Source organism: Nannobrachium achirus, assembly GCF_963921795.1.
Source record: "Nannobrachium achirus genome assembly, chromosome: 21".
Classification (NCBI taxonomy): Eukaryota; Metazoa; Chordata; class Actinopteri; order Myctophiformes; family Myctophidae; genus Nannobrachium; species Nannobrachium achirus.
The window spans coordinates 27,981,609-27,998,442 of record NC_137828.1 but is presented as its reverse complement, the minus strand read 5'-3'; the positions used below and the strand labels follow the sequence as shown (position 1 = coordinate 27,998,442).

Here is a 16,834-nt window from a genome sequence, read left to right as displayed (position 1 = left end):
ACTTCTACTTAAGAAAAACATGCAGGTACTTTTTACACCACTGCCTGCCACCAGCGCCACCCCGCCCCCCACGTCCACTCCCTGCCGACACCACCTACCTCCCCCTATTCCTCCGTTGTTTAAATAAGCACCTTTGGACTTTGACTTTTGTGTTGTGTTTAGCCCCCTTTCGACTGCAGCTTTAGCACCATACTACACAACACCACACCACATAAAAATATCTACATTTTCCATTACACAAAAGTACCCCTATCGGTAAGAAACAAATTGACCCTTTTAACTGTGAATATAATACAATTTGTATTACAACTATCTTAATTATAATGCACTATAATGGATTATAACTGTGATTATAACACACTATAACATATTAATGTATTACTATGATAACTATAATACACTATGTAAGTGATAATGAATGGCTCCTTGGGGATTCACGGTACATAACAGCCCTTCGGCCTGATATCTCCCCTCGGCGCTCATTATCACGCTTATTACCCGGCTACTAAATATAATTAATACTTTGACTCAAAACTAAAAACAAAACAAAGTATGTTCTTGTTTACAGACGGCTGGAAGTGTTCCACAAGTGTCGCGCTGGGCGTCCCTCCGAGCGCGACACGGTCGCCTTGGAAAACAAGGAAGTGCTGATTAGATAGAATCCATTTTCTGATACTACGTTGTCCATTTCTCGCTTAAAATGTTTAAAAAAACATTCTTGAGAGCAACGTTTAGTTCTAAGTGTCGCTGTGTGTTTGTTTACATGGCTGACATGTTGGATACAGCACAAGATTCACGCATTGCAGCTTGATGCAGCAGGTGCTCTTGAGTCTTTGCTTAGCAGTGGTCTGTTATAGAGCGGAGCGGTCTGTTATCCAGAAATATCAGACCTCTGATTTCAGCATCAAGCATTCAAACATGCAGAGTAATAAAATAGATTATAGCAGTGATTATGTAACACACCATAATCTATTATCATGCATTACAACTATATCCTGGTGGTCTAAATGAAAAGTCAGTGAGTGATCGGTCATTATGTGTTTGGCCCTGTTTGGCATAGCTCAGACTTACTCTGGATTGGATACTTTTTAGTAAGTGGGCAGTGTGGAGTTTTTTTTTTATATTTTTTATCCCACGATTTTGCAACCCATTTTAACCCAGTGCCAATTGCCTATGTAATCCTGGGCTCTGCTCTCCCTCTGCCGCGCCTGGGGAGACAACGGACTGACCTCATGCTTCCTTCTATGCATGAGGAGCCCAAGTTGTTTCTTTTCACCTGACAGGGGGGATTTCCCCAGGATGGATGTAGCGCGTGGAAGGAACACGTTATTCCAACCAGTTCCTTTCCCCTCCATCAGGCGCCCCGGCTGGCCAGGGGGAGGCATTATTGAGACCAGGATTACTGCATGTTTTTGTGAGGGTATCAACCCTAGGAGACACGGGGAGAACATGCAAACTCCACACAGAAAGGCCCTATCGCCGACCCCACCTAGGGTGTGGGCACTGATGATGCGGAGGGAGAAACACGGCCCCAGCACCCACAGCGTCCCGTCCCCCGGCGGGAATCGAACCCAGGACATTCTAGCTGTGAGGCGAAGCGCTAACCACTGCGCCACCGTGCCCCCTCTGAAAAGGGGGCACGGAAAAGGGGCTTTTGAGTCAGCCTGTTTTTAAAAGTGGTAACAGGCTCGGTGCGCCAGCAGAGCGGGGTTCTCACCAGACTGGATCTTCGTTGACGTTGTCATCGAACATCAAGATGTAGACGCAGAACAGTCCCACCACCAACGCGTGAAACGTCGACACCGTCCTGGAAGACACCAAAAACAGGACAAAAATTATTATCTGCTGCTCCCTGGAATCCGCGCTAGGGCATTCACCAAATATTCAAATATTCTAATATCAAAGTCACTATTCGACGTTGTTCACTGAAGTCGAATATTCGCTTTTTCTTTTTTTATTGTTTTCTCTTTAAAAAAGATATAGTTTATAAATCTTGGATAGATAGGAAGTCATAAATAGATAGGAAGTCATAAGAATGAGTTGTCAATGGCCCTGGTGGATGAATGTGTTAATGCTCTATACCAGGGGTTCTCAAACCTTTTTAGGCCCCGACCCCCAAAATAAACATATTTGAACTGGGGACCCCCACCCTGACAAGCACTTGGAATTGTACGTATTACATTTAATGCGACTCGGTTCCACAGATAAATATTGTGAAAATAGCAGATCTACATGCTCACAACGCCTCGCGTTGCGAGGCGTTGTGAGCATGTAGATCGGCTATTTTCATAATGTTTGCCTCTTGCTTACTTAATATTTGACAGTTTGGCCAGTCCTGTCGAATATTCGACTATTCGAATACTTTGAGATCGAATCATTTGAATACTAAAAATCACCATTCGTGAATGCCCTAATCCGCGCACACCTGATTTAACCTGTTAAACGCCCTGCAGTATCCCCGTGGACCCCCTAGGGGTCGCGGACCCCCTGTCGAAGACCCCTGTGTTAAAGATAAAAAAAAATAACACATTTGTATTATTATGCCTTGCAGAGGGCTTAGATTATGCCCCTACCATTTAACCCATTTAGGCCTGAACACATTATGACGCAATATTTTATGCTTTAAATATAAAAAAATAGCAGATATACAAGCTCACAGCGCGGCACCGAGTGCCGCGCTGCGAGCTTGTAGATCTGCTATTTTTGAAAAATCATGAAAGTTTTAATTTTGACCCGATTCTATAAGTGTCTTTTGAAACCTATGTTTCTATGTCAGCAATCTGGCCAGCCATCGTCAAAGAAAAGGTCCTTTTCACTTCAACTGGAGCTCAGTTAGTCTGTTCTTGAGAGACTACTATGTCAGTGGTTCTCTAACCTTTTCATGTCAAGGACCCCCAAAATGATATTCATTTGGCCACGGACCCCCATCTCAAAATATTTAGTTCCAGGGACCACCCAGAATCAAAATTTGAGTTACAAACGTTCGCTTTGAAAATACACATATTCAAAGATTTGCACACATTTTCACGGCTTTTTCAAAAATAGCAGATCTACAAGCTCGCAGCGCGGCACTCGGTGCCGCGCTGTGAGCTTGTATATCTGCTATTTTTCAATAGTTAAAGCATAAAATATTGCGTCATAATGTGTTCAGGCCTAAATGGGTTAATTGGAGCACAAAAATCACCTCTTCGATAAAAGAAGAATGCTCACTGTAAGTAATGCCGGGGCTGGTGCACGGATTCAGACCAGTGCTTGTTTTGAGGGGGAACAAGAGGCACCTATTTTATTGGATCCGGTGGATCTGGCACCTATTTGATTGGATCCCTGTCAATCAAAATGGGGCTGTTTGGTCATTTATGTTTTCATCCTTCCACATCGAGACCTTTTGGGCTGCAGCATTATTCTTTACTTTATATTTTGTTAAATTTCTTGCAATTTTTCTGTTGCTTCATAGGTGACAGTGACACACAATAGACACGCTATATACACACACATACATGGTGTCGTAGAATTTTGTTAACAATGAAAGTATATCGTCGTTGTCGGGTGGAAACCATCCAAAACAGTTTGTTTTGTATTCATCATTTTGAAAATGATTTAAACCAGTGAAAACAGCCGATCTACAAGCACACAACGCCTCGCACCGTGAGGCGTTGTGTGCTTGTAGATCTGCTGTTTTCACTACTTTTGTGCGACGGCCTTGTGTGCTGAAGCAGGGCTTTACTTTGCGAAAAAAAAAAAAGAATCTTGGAGATACAAGGTATCTGCCCGACAGTGACGATATATATTTGTTAATATTCAGATTGATCATTCCAAATTGATAGATTGACTACCAGTGTTCTTGCTGCAAATGTTATACTTGGTGCGTAAAAAAAAAAAGAAAAAAAAAAAAAAAACAGTAAATTGTCGTGCACTTATGCGTGCAGCCTGCAAGTCCGCGCAGCCCGGGATCCGGCACCTATTCACTGACAAATTAAGCACTGATTCAGACCAATTAAGACTGAAGAGATTGACGCTCACACATCACTCAGGAAGAAAGACAGACAGGGGGATGAACGGCCAATCAGCACTGGCTGATATGTCATTAAGCCAGTGGAACAGACAGACATGTTCTGCATTAAGTCAGTCACAAAATCACACCAGCAGACAGTCTGCCCTGTTTTGATGCAGTCTCTTTAGACCAGTGACCACAAAGGGCATAAGCAACCTCTAGTGATCCATCAGTTGCCATTTTATTTTATTTTATTTAACAGTCTATAAAAAGACCTACAGTCATTGCGACCGTCAGGTCGCAGTTACTATGACAAGCTCCACTGGCTGTCAGTCTGTCTGTCTGTCCGTCACGTCACACTTTTGCCCTAGTCATATCTCTGGCACCGTTGGCCCTATCCATGCCAAACTTTGCACACACACTTCTTGGATGGCAAATCACAACCCCTCATTTCTCACATTGCCTTCTTCTAGCACCACCATCAGGCTGATTTTTGAAAAACACATTTTTGGACACTGCTCCTATACAGATTTTGCACTAAAATCACACAAAGCGGTACACAGTATGTCTAAGGTCATGTCATCAACATGGATCTGTCCCATTTCCCATATTCCCTCCTGATTGCCTACGATTGCCTTCTAAAGTTTGTGTATGCGACCTGACGGTTGCTTATCTCCCGATTAGGGAGTCTTACTGGTCTGTAAATAAGTCAGTCAGTCAGTCAGTCAGTCAGTCAGTCAGACAGACAGACAGACAGACAGACAGACAGACAGACAGACAGACAGACAGGCAGGCAGACAGACAGGCGAATGAACAGCCAAATAGCACAGGCCAATATGTCGTTAACTCATACAGTGCCGCCGGCCACAAGGGGCGCTAGAGTGCCAGAAATTTCTCTATAGACCTTCGCTCTAGCTTCCGTCGACACTGTCCCAAGTGCCTTGGGATTTCACTCCAGCCAATGCTATGGGTGACGAGAGGAGGAAGCTAGCTGACACGTAGCCAAAATGCTAACCCATTTAGAAGCCCGATCTAAAGCTATTTCAGTCGCAAAAAACTTTTTCTTTGGGTCTGGGAACACAATCCGGAGAAAATCCTGTCTAAAGATGTGATTTATTATTGGAGTGGGCGGCGCGATGCGGCCATTAGCGCGACTATGGCCCGTGTATGGCCGAGTGTTGGCCTGGACCATGGATGGACGTTTAGACCGGGGCTTCGTTGAGGCCTCCGATTAAATAATTCATTTTATGGATAGGCACCCTGGAATACGTCGCGCCGCCGACAGTATATGTGTGTGTGTGGGCCTCTCCCCACACACACCTATTGTAACTTCAAACTCCATTTTAACCATGATAGATTAATTAAAACAACCATTATATTTTTTTCGGTGACTCATATTCCTTGTATGTGAGCAGGCCGTGATTTTTCAATAACTTTTTTTTTTTTCATTTATTTTTAATAATTCTTTGGGAAAATGGAAACAAATAAATACAATAATAAATTATTAAAAATAAATGAAAAAGGTTATCGAAAAAACACGGACTGCTCACTTATTAGGAGGGTAGTATGAGTCACCAGAAAAAATAATGGGTGTTTTTGATTAATCTATCATGGTTAAAATGGAGTTTGAAGTTACAATGGGTGTGTATGGGGAGAAGCCCTGGAGGAGGAAGGCCTGGTAACGGTTTACATTAAATATCTAAATATTGAATCAAGCAAATTAAAAACTGTTCAGGGTGTTCATAAAAGCCTGATTAGACGATAAAATGACCAAACGTTTTTTTGAAAGTGAAATATCCCTTTAAGGCAGTCAAACAGACAGACAATACTGTGTGCAGTCAGTCACAACAGCAGACAGCAGTCTGAGTTTGACAGTCTGCCTGTTTATTTTATTTGCCCATTTTGTCCGGTCAGAAGAAAGGCATGACTGTCTGGGCCTCCTAGTTGCTCAAACAGTGTTGTATGGCAGTGGTTCTCAACCTTTTCTGGCCGCGACCCCCAAAATAATCATATTTGAACGGGGGACCCCCTCACCCTACGAGCACTAAAAGTTGAGGCATTACATTTTGTATAACACGGTTCTATTGTGAAAATAGCCGATCTACATGCTCACAACGAGCATGTAGATCTGCTATTTTCACAATTTCTGCCTCTAATATTTGACAATTTGGCCAATATTTAATTTGTCATTTTAGAGATAATTAAAAAGTCCTTAAATTGTCACTTTAGAAATGTGTAGATACCCTCTATACACGTAAACTTTATGTTGGTTTGTTTACTGTTGAGTGAGGAAATCATTTAGCAAATTGAGTTAATCATCTGGGGACCCCCCGAAAATAATTGGGGACCCCTTTGGGGTCCTGACCCACAGGTTGAGAACCACTGTTGTATGGTACAGTAGCAGCTGCACCATACCCATGAGGTCCATGTGTAATTCAAGTTAACGCCTTAACCCCTCTACACTTGGTAAAATAATACTCAGTCGACCATGCTCTTTTTTCGCCCTCTGCAAATCTCTTCTCTTAAAGATGCAGTGCCCCCCTTCTTCTTCTTGTCGTGTCCACAAGACAGTCAGTTACAAGGCTTGGCTAGATGTGGTTCAGCCACAACTGAACACATTGCTGTCCCTTCTCATTAAACTCTGCCAAGTCCGGTGCTGTGCATGGCTGTTCCAGCAGGGGGCAGTATATCAGGAGGTGCTGCATGGTTTGCTGTTCAGTGTCACAGTCACACACAGCATCCCTGTCATTTAAGTATCCCCATTTAGCGAGAGTGGCTTTTGCGCGTCCAACACCAGATCTTATTCTGTTAAGGCATTTTCCTCGCTCGCCTTTAGCTCCATTGTTGTTGCTGGTGGGAGATTGTTTAGTCTTTCTTCCCACTGAGTGACTCTTTCACTGCTGATGCTCTGTGTTCCGAGGGGCTGGACGCTCTTCAGGAAGCTTTTCCTGGATTTAAGGCGGCTTTTGGCTGGCACATGGCCGAAGAGAGGGTGTCTTTGGTCATTAGACTGCTGTTGGCGCTCTTTTTTGCTCGCTGCATTTCGTCGTATCTCTGGCGGGGCTATGCCTGCCAGGATGTACAGACGGTCTGTAGGTGTAGATTTCAGGCAGCCTGTGATAAGACGGCAGCTAGCATTGAGGGCGGGATCCAACTTCTTGGCATGGGCAGATCGTTCCCATACTGGGCATGCATACTCAGCAGCTGAGTAGCAGAGAGCTTGTGCGCGGTTGACTTTAGAGTCTGTGGGTTGGCACCCCAGGTTGTGCCAGTGAGCTTACGGATGATGTTATTCCTCGCACTCACTTTACACTTGGTCTTCTCAATGTGTGTCTTAAAGAGGTGGTGCCATAGTTTTGTACTTTTTCTGGTTTTCATGTGTCTAGGAGGTTGACAGTACTTCATTAGACCCCCTGGTGTGGTTGTTATGAGCAATTATGCATTCTCTTTTTATTTGGGTTTTTAGCTGGAGGATGCCACCTGCTGGGTCAGATGTGCCGTTCCAAAAACACCCATACTTATTACATCATAGAATCAACCCCTCCCCTAATTACCATTCACCCAACACATGTGGGTGTGGCTAACTTCAGCTGGGTCACCACCCACCATGACAACCACGCATACCAATGAACTGGTGGGTGTGGCCACATAAAAACATCATTTTAACTCTTTCTGTACACTGTTTTGGAAAAATTCTTCCTCCTAGTATAATCATAATAGTAGATAATCATGTTTTATAGAGGCACGCCATCTTTAAAAGAGAGACATCTGTCCAGGGTTACCCCTAGGTAGACTGGGTGCTCACAGTGTTCCCCCCATAAAACATGATGATCAGGTATTATGATTATACTAGGAGGAAGATAAAATTGGGTTTTTATGGGGCCACACCCACCAGTTCATCAAGTATGCCTGGTTGTCATGGTGGCTGGTGAGCCAGCTGAGGTTAGCCACACCCACAGTGTTGGGTGACTGGTAAAAGGGGAGGGGATGAGTTTATGATGACATTTTAACCTGTGTCTTCCAGCTTTCAGGCAGTAACCAAAAATGCACAGGGAAGACAAATGTGCACATTATAACCACACCTGGGGGTCTAACAGAGTAATGTCAACTCCATAGACACATACAAAACAGAACAAGTACAAAACTATGGCACCACCTCAAAGGTAGATCCAGAATACATTTTTCCAGCTAATCTACAGCGGGCATCTGAGACCTGCCTAAACTGCATTCCAACAGTCACAGAAAATGAGATTGTCCCACCTTGTCATCAAAGAACAAGGATGTCAGTCATGACTCATGACACACACTAATCTCTCCATTCCAGACATTGATCTCACATTTCTCAAAAGACAGATAAATGCTACAGCAAACGTAACATCAGTAGCATCAAAACACTGTCTGAAACTGTGCCCTATTCTAAACGATTTACGAGGGAGGGACTTTTTTACGAACGTGCACGCGATCACGCGACTCGGTGCGAGTGTCTCTGTCTGTGCCAGTGACTGCTTTCACACAGAACTGCGACCAGAAACATGTAATCAACATTAACAGCTTGGTGAACTCAGCGCGCGCGTGTGCGTGTGTGTATGTGTGCCTGTCGTGTGTGAACTTCGTTTGAAATCGTTTCAACTGCTGCGCTGATTGGATATTCGTTAGACCCACCCCCACCCCCCGCGCTCATTGGATCAGCCAAAAAATGTGGCTGCTAAACTGCCTATTCATGTACTCGGCTCCAGACCAGAGAAAGAGTCCACTCTGAGAGTGGGCGGGGTCTATGGGCTGGAACCAGGCAACTGCAGTGGGTCGGGACCCCCAGGGGTGTCCCCAAATTATTTTGGGGGGTCCCCAGATGATTAGCTTAATGTGAAACATTGTTTTCTCACTCAACAGTAAACAAACCAACATACAGTTTAAGTGTATAGAGGGTATCTGCACATTTATAAAGTGACAATTTAAGGACTTTTAAGACCCTTGTAATACCTCTAAAATAAGAAATTAAACTTTCTCTATATTGTCAAATATTAGAGGCAGAAATTGTGAATATAGCCGATCGGCTATTTTCACAATAGAACTGTGATATACAAAATGTAATGCCTCAACTCTTAGTGCTCGTCAGGGTCCCCAAAATATGATTATGTTGGGGGTCGCAGCCTGAAAATGTTGAGAACCACTGCAGTACTGTAGCACTTTGATTTATTGACTGCTTTAACCAGTGAAAAATAGCAGATATACAAGCTCACAGCGCGGCACCGAGTGTCGCGCTGCAAGCTTGTAGATCTGCTATTTTTGAAAAAAAGTTGTGAAAATGCGTGAAAATCTTTGAATATATGTATTTTCAAAGCGAACGTTTGTAACTCAAATTTTGCTTCTGGGTGGTCCCTGGAACTAGATATTTTGAAATGGGGGTCCGTGGCCAAATAAATATCATTTTGGGGGTCCTTCACATGAAAAGGTTTTGAGAACCACTGACATAGTAGTCTCTCAAGAACAGACTAACTGAGCTCCATTTAAGTGAAAAGGACCTTTTCTTTGACGATGGCTGGCCATATTGCTGACATAGAAACATAGTTTTTTTTCCAAAAATCTTAGAAGGATTCAAAAGACACTTATAGAATCGGGTCAAAATTCTAATTTTCCCGATTTTTCAAAAATAGCAGATCTACAAGCTCGCAGCGCGGCACTCGGTGCCGCGCTGTGAGCTTGTATATCTGCTATTTTTCAATAGTTAAAGCATAAAATATTGCGTCATAATGTGTTCAGGCCTAAATGGGTTAAAGATGAGGCTCAAAGATGTCCGCGCTGCTGCTCAGCTGCCGTGTCCTGCTCCCGTGACGCACTGACCTGCCCAGGCATGGTGGAATTCCCTTTCTTCACAGATAAACATCAGCATTTCCCAGGAAAACACGTCATCAACATTTATGGTAAATTCTCCCGCATTTCTCGTTTTACTACATGAACCGTGACACACGCAGGCACTAGGCATGCCACGATGCGCTCAACTCACGATACGATTCGAATCACGATTCAAGGTTCACGATTTCACGATTTCACAGTTTTTTTACTCAAACTTATTTTCCACAGAAATTAATGTTTTAATTAGTATTTAACCCTCCCTCCCCCCAAGCTATTAATCTCATATGTATTATGTACTACATTTTCACAACATTTATTTAACTACATTGCAAAAAGTAGCACACTTTTCATGTAAAAGTACTTAATATCTGTGCAACAACTGTAAACATGCTTTCTTAAAAAAAGTTTGAAAAAAAAATCGCGATTCGAATCGATTATTTCATGCATCGTGGCATCCCTAGCAGGCACGTGCACACAGGCGTACAATCGCGCACGTCGTGCCAAAGTTGTCGTGTTAACGTGCAATGGTCAATTTATCAAATGCATTTAACGCATGCACGGAATGACTCACATAGCACAACATGCATAATATGGTATGCATGTTGTGCTATTTGAGTCATTCCAATCCAACCACTCTGCACTACTAGTCATCGCCCTGTTATCTGATGGCTGATGGCTCAAACAAGATTGAAAGAGAGCCTGTGCTTGGCCCGATCGTTGCCAAAAAAAGGCTGTGCAATTTATTTTACAAATCACGTACCCAGTAGGGCATTCACGAATAGTTATCTTTAGTATTCAAATTATTCGACCTCAAAGTATTCGAATAGTCAAATATTCGATAGGACTGGCCAAACTGTCAAATATTAAGTTAGCAAGAGGCGAACATTGTGAAAATAGCAGATCTACATGCTCACAACGCCTCGTGTTGCGAGGCGTTGTGAGCATGTAGATCTGCTATTTTCACAATATTTATCTGCGGATCACATTAAATGTAATACCTACAATTCCAAGTGCTTGTCAGGGTGGGGGTCCCCAGTTCAAATATGTTTATTTTGGGGGTCACGACCTAAAAAGGTTTGAGAACCCCTGGTATAGAGCATTAACAAATTCATCCTCCAGGGGCACTGACAACTCATTCTTATGACTTCCTATGTAGCCAAGCTTTATAAACTACTAGAAGTTTGCGGCCCTTCGGGCTGCAAAAGTCTAGAGTTCAGGCCGCTGCGCGGCCTTCACCGCCATGTTGTGGCAGTGTGGTGTGTGTAATGGCCAAATATGGGTAATTCTTTTTTTGAGAAAAAAAAGTATTTTGAGAAAAAAAAGTTTTTTGAGAAAAAAAAGTTTTTTGAAAAAACAAATTTTTGAAAAAAAAAAAAATTTGGGGAAAAAAAAAACGCTTGCGCACACACACACACACACACACACACACACACACACACACACACACACACACACACACACACACACACACACACACACCCCTCTGTTGTAATTCGATACTCTACTCAGCTCCTCTCCCCCCTCCCTCCCCCTCCCTCCCTCTGTAACTTGATACCCTGATGATCATTTTGACGTTTCAGCACTGGCCAGAATGTTCAGAATACTATGTCAGGACTGGCTGCTCTGCGTGAGGCGAGATGTTGTTAAATTGAAATAAATGCGGTTCAAAGAGTGGCATGTTTAAAATGTGGACAGTTGTGGACAATTTTCACGTTTGTTCGACGTGGTGGCTATGTTTGTGAGAATATGTAGCTAAACATTCTGGTTTAGGTTTGCCACCAATTGCTCCAGTATAGATGCTTGATATATTTTTTAAAGAGAAAAAAAAAACAACTGAATATTCGACTTCGGTGAACAACGTCGAATAGTGACTTTGATATTTGAATATTCGAATATTTGGTGAATGCCCTAGTACCCAGCAAGCACGGTCAGAACCTGGACCAATCAGTGATGTCTCGATTGGGGCCAGATCAAGTCAAACCAGGACTAGTCAGATCTGGCATAGAATATCACCTGATTTCAACCAACATAAATCCTGCCCACGAAAACGGACGTCCTGGATTAATCAGAGAGGGTCCGATCGAGGCCAGATAAATGTCATAACTAGTCAGATATGTCCCAGAATATAACCTTACAGTACATGCTCATATTTCAAATAACATTACAAACAATTTAAAAAAAAAACAATATGACGTCCTGGTAATCCCCATATGGGCTGTGATCAGGCCTATAGTTCTGAATGTCACCAGTGTCACCAGAGGACGTTAGCCTGGTGGCTCTTCTTCAGACTTGAGGTCTGAAGAAGAGCCACCAGGCTCGAAACGTCACCCGAGTAAAAAACAAATATTGGGAACATCAAATCTGGTGTGCGGACTCTTTCTTTCTTTTATTGTTAATTAACTTTAGTCCAGCACCCAGCCTACATGGCTCAGGATGTGCATGCCTTTTTTTGACTGTTTGACAGCTTATGTTTCCATAAACCTGAGCAGCCCATGTGTTAACAATGGGTATATACAACAGGCACTAAAGCTATGAAACAATCATAAATATGTTGTGCCAATATTGACTGACGCACCCTGTCCATAGTGCAAAGTACAATTTAATGAAGAGTGTTTGATTGAAGCAACTTACAATCTCCTGCCTTATCTGACAATCAGGCAGATCTGATAATATTCCCATTAATAGAAAGGAAAGCAGTATCACCCACACACACACACACAGGGACGTGCAGAGAATGTTAGAGAGGCAGGGGCTGAAATTTCTAAAAGGGCCTTTTGGTGAAAATATTGAAAATAGCTCACATGTGAGCTTGGATGTTGGCTATGTTCGGTGTGTGATACCACACTGAACTAAGCATAATAAATCAAGTCAATACTGGAGATGTGGCGTAAAGGCATGGATTTCTACACTGAGAAGGCAATTCTTTCAACATACTGTAAGACGCTGCATTCAAGTTCAGGAGAGTTTGGACAAGGCAATTCTCTTGAATGCTGCCTTCAGGTATGGCATGGAAAGAGGGCATTTGCATTTCTTTCACCGGCATAGTAAAAACTGCATTCATGGTCTGGAGAGGGCACTTTTTACAGACTGATAAAAGGGCAGGGGCTCAAGCCCCCTTTGATGTCTATGTGTGCACGTGCCTGCACACACACACACACACACACACACACACACACACACACACACACACACACACACACACACACACACACACACACACACACACACACACACACACACACACACACACACACACACACACACACACAGCAGTAACAAAAACACATTGCTCTAAAGAACACCAGCCCAACACTACAGCAGGTGACTTCTACCGTCTACGTTACCTTGAGTTCCATTCCACCTTCTGCTTGTCGCTGATGCTGAGGAAGCCCCGGCTGATGTGCGCGGACACCCAGGGGCTGACTCTGTGGAACAGCAACTGGAAGGTGAAGAAGCTGGTCACCGAGATGGCAAGGATCAGCTGGCTGAAGAGATCCATGGCCACCCAACCCTGCTGTGAGAAGGAGGGGAATGGGTAAGGTTGGCTCTGTTTTTCCAAATATATTACATTCAATAAAAAACAAACACACCTCACACCCAAATGTGTGCGTTCAAGACTGTTTCTTGTGTCATTGTAAGGGGGAAAGGTTTGGGCTGTCACAATTATTACATAATTGTCTAATCGCAATTATTTGACATAATCGCGATTGTTTTTCATAATCGGCATAATCGTTTTCATGTTCATATATGTATGTCTTTTTTTAAGTAAAAAATAGTGGAAATAGCAGAGCTATATATATAGCAGAGCTACAAGCTCACAACGTGTCGCATCGCGACGCGTTGTGAGCTTGTAGATATAATAATAATAATAGATCGGCTAATTCCACTATCAATGTTCTTTTTTAAAGGAGGGGGAGCAGGAATCTTTCTTTATCTAAATAATGACGCATATCTCTCAAAGATCCCCTAAGGATGCCCAAATAAATTTAAAATAAATAAAAACACAAAAGACATAGGCACATTTGAAGTTATAATCAGTACACCCTGTACTTCCTTCTGCTTCCCTCGACTTCGGGCCTCTTCCGTGACGTTCTGTTCCGTCACAGCGGAGGCTCGTTTCAGTCAGAGCAGTATAATCCTTTCTAGGGCTCTGGTTTCAGTCAGTGAGACAGGCAGACAGACAGACAGACAGACAGTCACCCCCCTCCCCTCTGCCTGTTTCTGCAGGACTCTCCAGTCTGCACTGAGAGAGTGAACGATTAGTGAAATAATTGTTTAATGTTCTGATTGTGTGTACTTTAGCCTACTTCAGTAGTAGAGATAGTAGAGACACATTGCAGACTGTTTGATTGCGTGACTGTTTGTGTTCGCGGCTCGCTGCACGCCCGGACATCACCGCGATGTGTAAAGTAACTATAAGTATATTTACTCAAGTACTGTACTCGAGTACAATGTTGAGGTATTTGTACTTGGATATTTCCAATTTCCAATACTTTCACTTCTACAACACTACATCTATCTCTGAGGCAAATACTGGTTACACCATTAAAATTATTTGAAAGCTTTAGTTACTACAGTACCTTTTCCTATGCAAACTTCTAATAAAATCTTCAATCAATCAAAACAGAAATACATTATAATATAAAACATAATTATATTAACTACCTATTTTATACCTTGGCTGTTTTAAACTAGCCGATCTGCAAGCTGCACGTCACGTCCAAGGTTATTATAGTAAACGAAAACTAACTAAAAAACGAAAACTAGAATGAAAAAACATTTTAGTTAACTGAAATAAAAATAAAAACTAAGCTTTTTAAAAAAACGAAAACTAACTGAAACGATATTGTGTGTTTACAAAACTAACTAAAATAAAATACAATTATAGAGAAAATCTCCTTAGTTTTCGTCTTTTGTCTTTTGTGGAAATAAAAATAAAAAACACCAGTTGGTGAGGTCAAAGAGAGAAGTTGTATGTCTCAACATTCCTGCCACTCTCAACAATATGATGTTTTGTTGATTTTCTTTATTAGACAATACTTTTTCCGGAGCTTTTTTAATCTCACCCCTGACAAATACCGTAAAAGACTAAAACTAACACTAAAACTAATAAAAACTAAACTAAAACTAAGCATTTTCAAAAAATAAAAACGAAACGAAACTAGCAACCTCACTTTAAAAACGAATTAAAACTAAACTGTAATTGAAAACAAAACCTCAAAACTAATAAAAATAAAAACTAATGGAAAAATCCAAAACTATTATAACCTTGGTCACGTCCTAGGCGACTGTCATGCGAGAATGATATAAGAGTACTTTTACTTGAGTAAAATATCTTTTCCACCATTGCGAGTTCGAACGGCTGACGGCCATGTCACTCGCGTTTGTGAAGGACCAGATAATAACTACTTTAGCCCTATTATACCTTGGCTGTTTGAAACTAGCCGTACTGCAAGCTCACAATTGTGAGCTTGTACTGTAGATTGGCCACTGCGTGAGTGCGTGACTGTCCATGCGTGCGAGAATGATATGAGAGTACTTTTACTTAAGTATGAGTATCTTTTTCAGTCGAGCAAGCTCGTCACGTGGCTCGCACAGCCCACGGCCCCGTCACTTGCGTTTGTGAAGCACCTTTTAATAACTAATTCCAGTGGAATACATTTGTCTACCTTCTTTTGGGTGAGTTAATCCAATCTCGTGTCATTGTTTGGTCCAGATGTAGAGAACACATGAATGGAGACTGAGAGGCAGGGGAAAAAACGGGAGGAGAGAGAGAGAGAAAAAAAAAAAAAAAACATCCACAGTCAAACACCGAGGCAACTCCAGCATTTGGCCGAAACGAGCGCCCATCTCGGCTTGGTTTTTCTCAGTGCCTCGCTAGAGAACCGGGCCGCGAAGAGACACGCCCCCCAGGCTAGTAAAATACGTGCATGCTACACCATATAATGGATACGGAAAAAACGGCTTATTGATTCTTTATAAAAAATTGCAAGTGTATAGCATTCATGTTGTTGTTCATGTCAATTAAGAAAGTTAAGAGTTCACTTTATTAGAAAGAGTGTAAAATATTGTAATTTCCAAGACATTCTTCACATTCCTTTCAATGGGATCACGTGATGTTGCTCTGCTTTCATACGTCATGCTTTTGCTCGGCCATTCCCGAGCTCGTGGAGGAGGAGTTTTGAAAAAGTAGGACATTGGAATCTCCGTCTGAATACAACTCTGAAAACAGGCAAGACAACTATATGGTTGCATTGGCAAATGTTTTCACAACTACCTAACAATTAAATTGGGACAAAGTAGATGTTATTCTGCTACCCTGTCTTTAAGTATAAAGTTCTCAAATATGGCAGTTATTTCTTTGTATATTTAGGTCATGTGTCATATTTACCATGTGCAACTTCAAAGCCTAAAAGCCAAACAGAAATGTAATTGTCAACGACAAAAACACAATTAAATTGTTAATCGCAATTATTTGAGTGACAATTAATCATAATATAAAATGTCATAATTGTGACAGCCCTATTCTGCCTGCATGCCTTGTTCTCGTGTAAAAGGATGGGAATTTCAACTCTCTAACATACTTTTGAACACCTATCTGAAAGGAACTGCTTACCTCAGGCTCGAGAGAACGCCAGTAGAGTTGAGCACGTGTCTCTATTCATTGTCTATTTTCACTACAACCCCACACGAAACAAATTAGAAACGTGCAACAGTGAGCACTGATCAGCTGTGATACAGTAGATGGCATGATGGCAAATAGCCCACACCTGCCAGGAGTGGTCAGGTCAATGTTTAACTAGAGTCTAGAGGGAGATCTCTAACTAGCCTTAACCAGAGATGGTGCGGAAAACATGGTAAGCACACGGTGTGAGGAAATAACCACCATGCAGGCAGCCTAAACGTGGTACAGTAGCCATTTCTGGTATATTTTGACAACACGGAGTGCTAGGTGCTACTGTGGGTCACCCTACGTTTTCCAAAGAACCT

General features: G+C 42.3%; 1 protein-coding gene across 4 annotated transcripts in view; it reads right to left on the bottom strand.

Moving 5' to 3' along the window:
• The window catches only part of LOC308307059 (TLC domain-containing protein 4-B-like), a 54,722-nt gene that overhangs the window by 23,466 nt on the left and 14,422 nt on the right, over nt 1-16,834 (bottom strand). For 3 of the 4 annotated variants that reach the window (XR_013963203.1, XR_013963204.1, XM_080752171.1), the window contains exons 2-3: nt 13,189-13,358; nt 1,718-1,807 (exon numbers count right to left, since the gene is read on the bottom strand). Coding sequence is in view for 2 of the 4 variants with exons in the window: in XM_080752171.1 (XP_080608297.1) it covers nt 1,718-1,807; nt 13,189-13,343 (245 nt within the window). In the remaining 2 variants the exon portion in view is untranslated. The remainder of the gene's footprint in view (nt 1-1,717; nt 1,808-13,188; nt 13,359-16,834) is intronic. The other variant, XM_080752172.1, reaches the window with a different exon arrangement.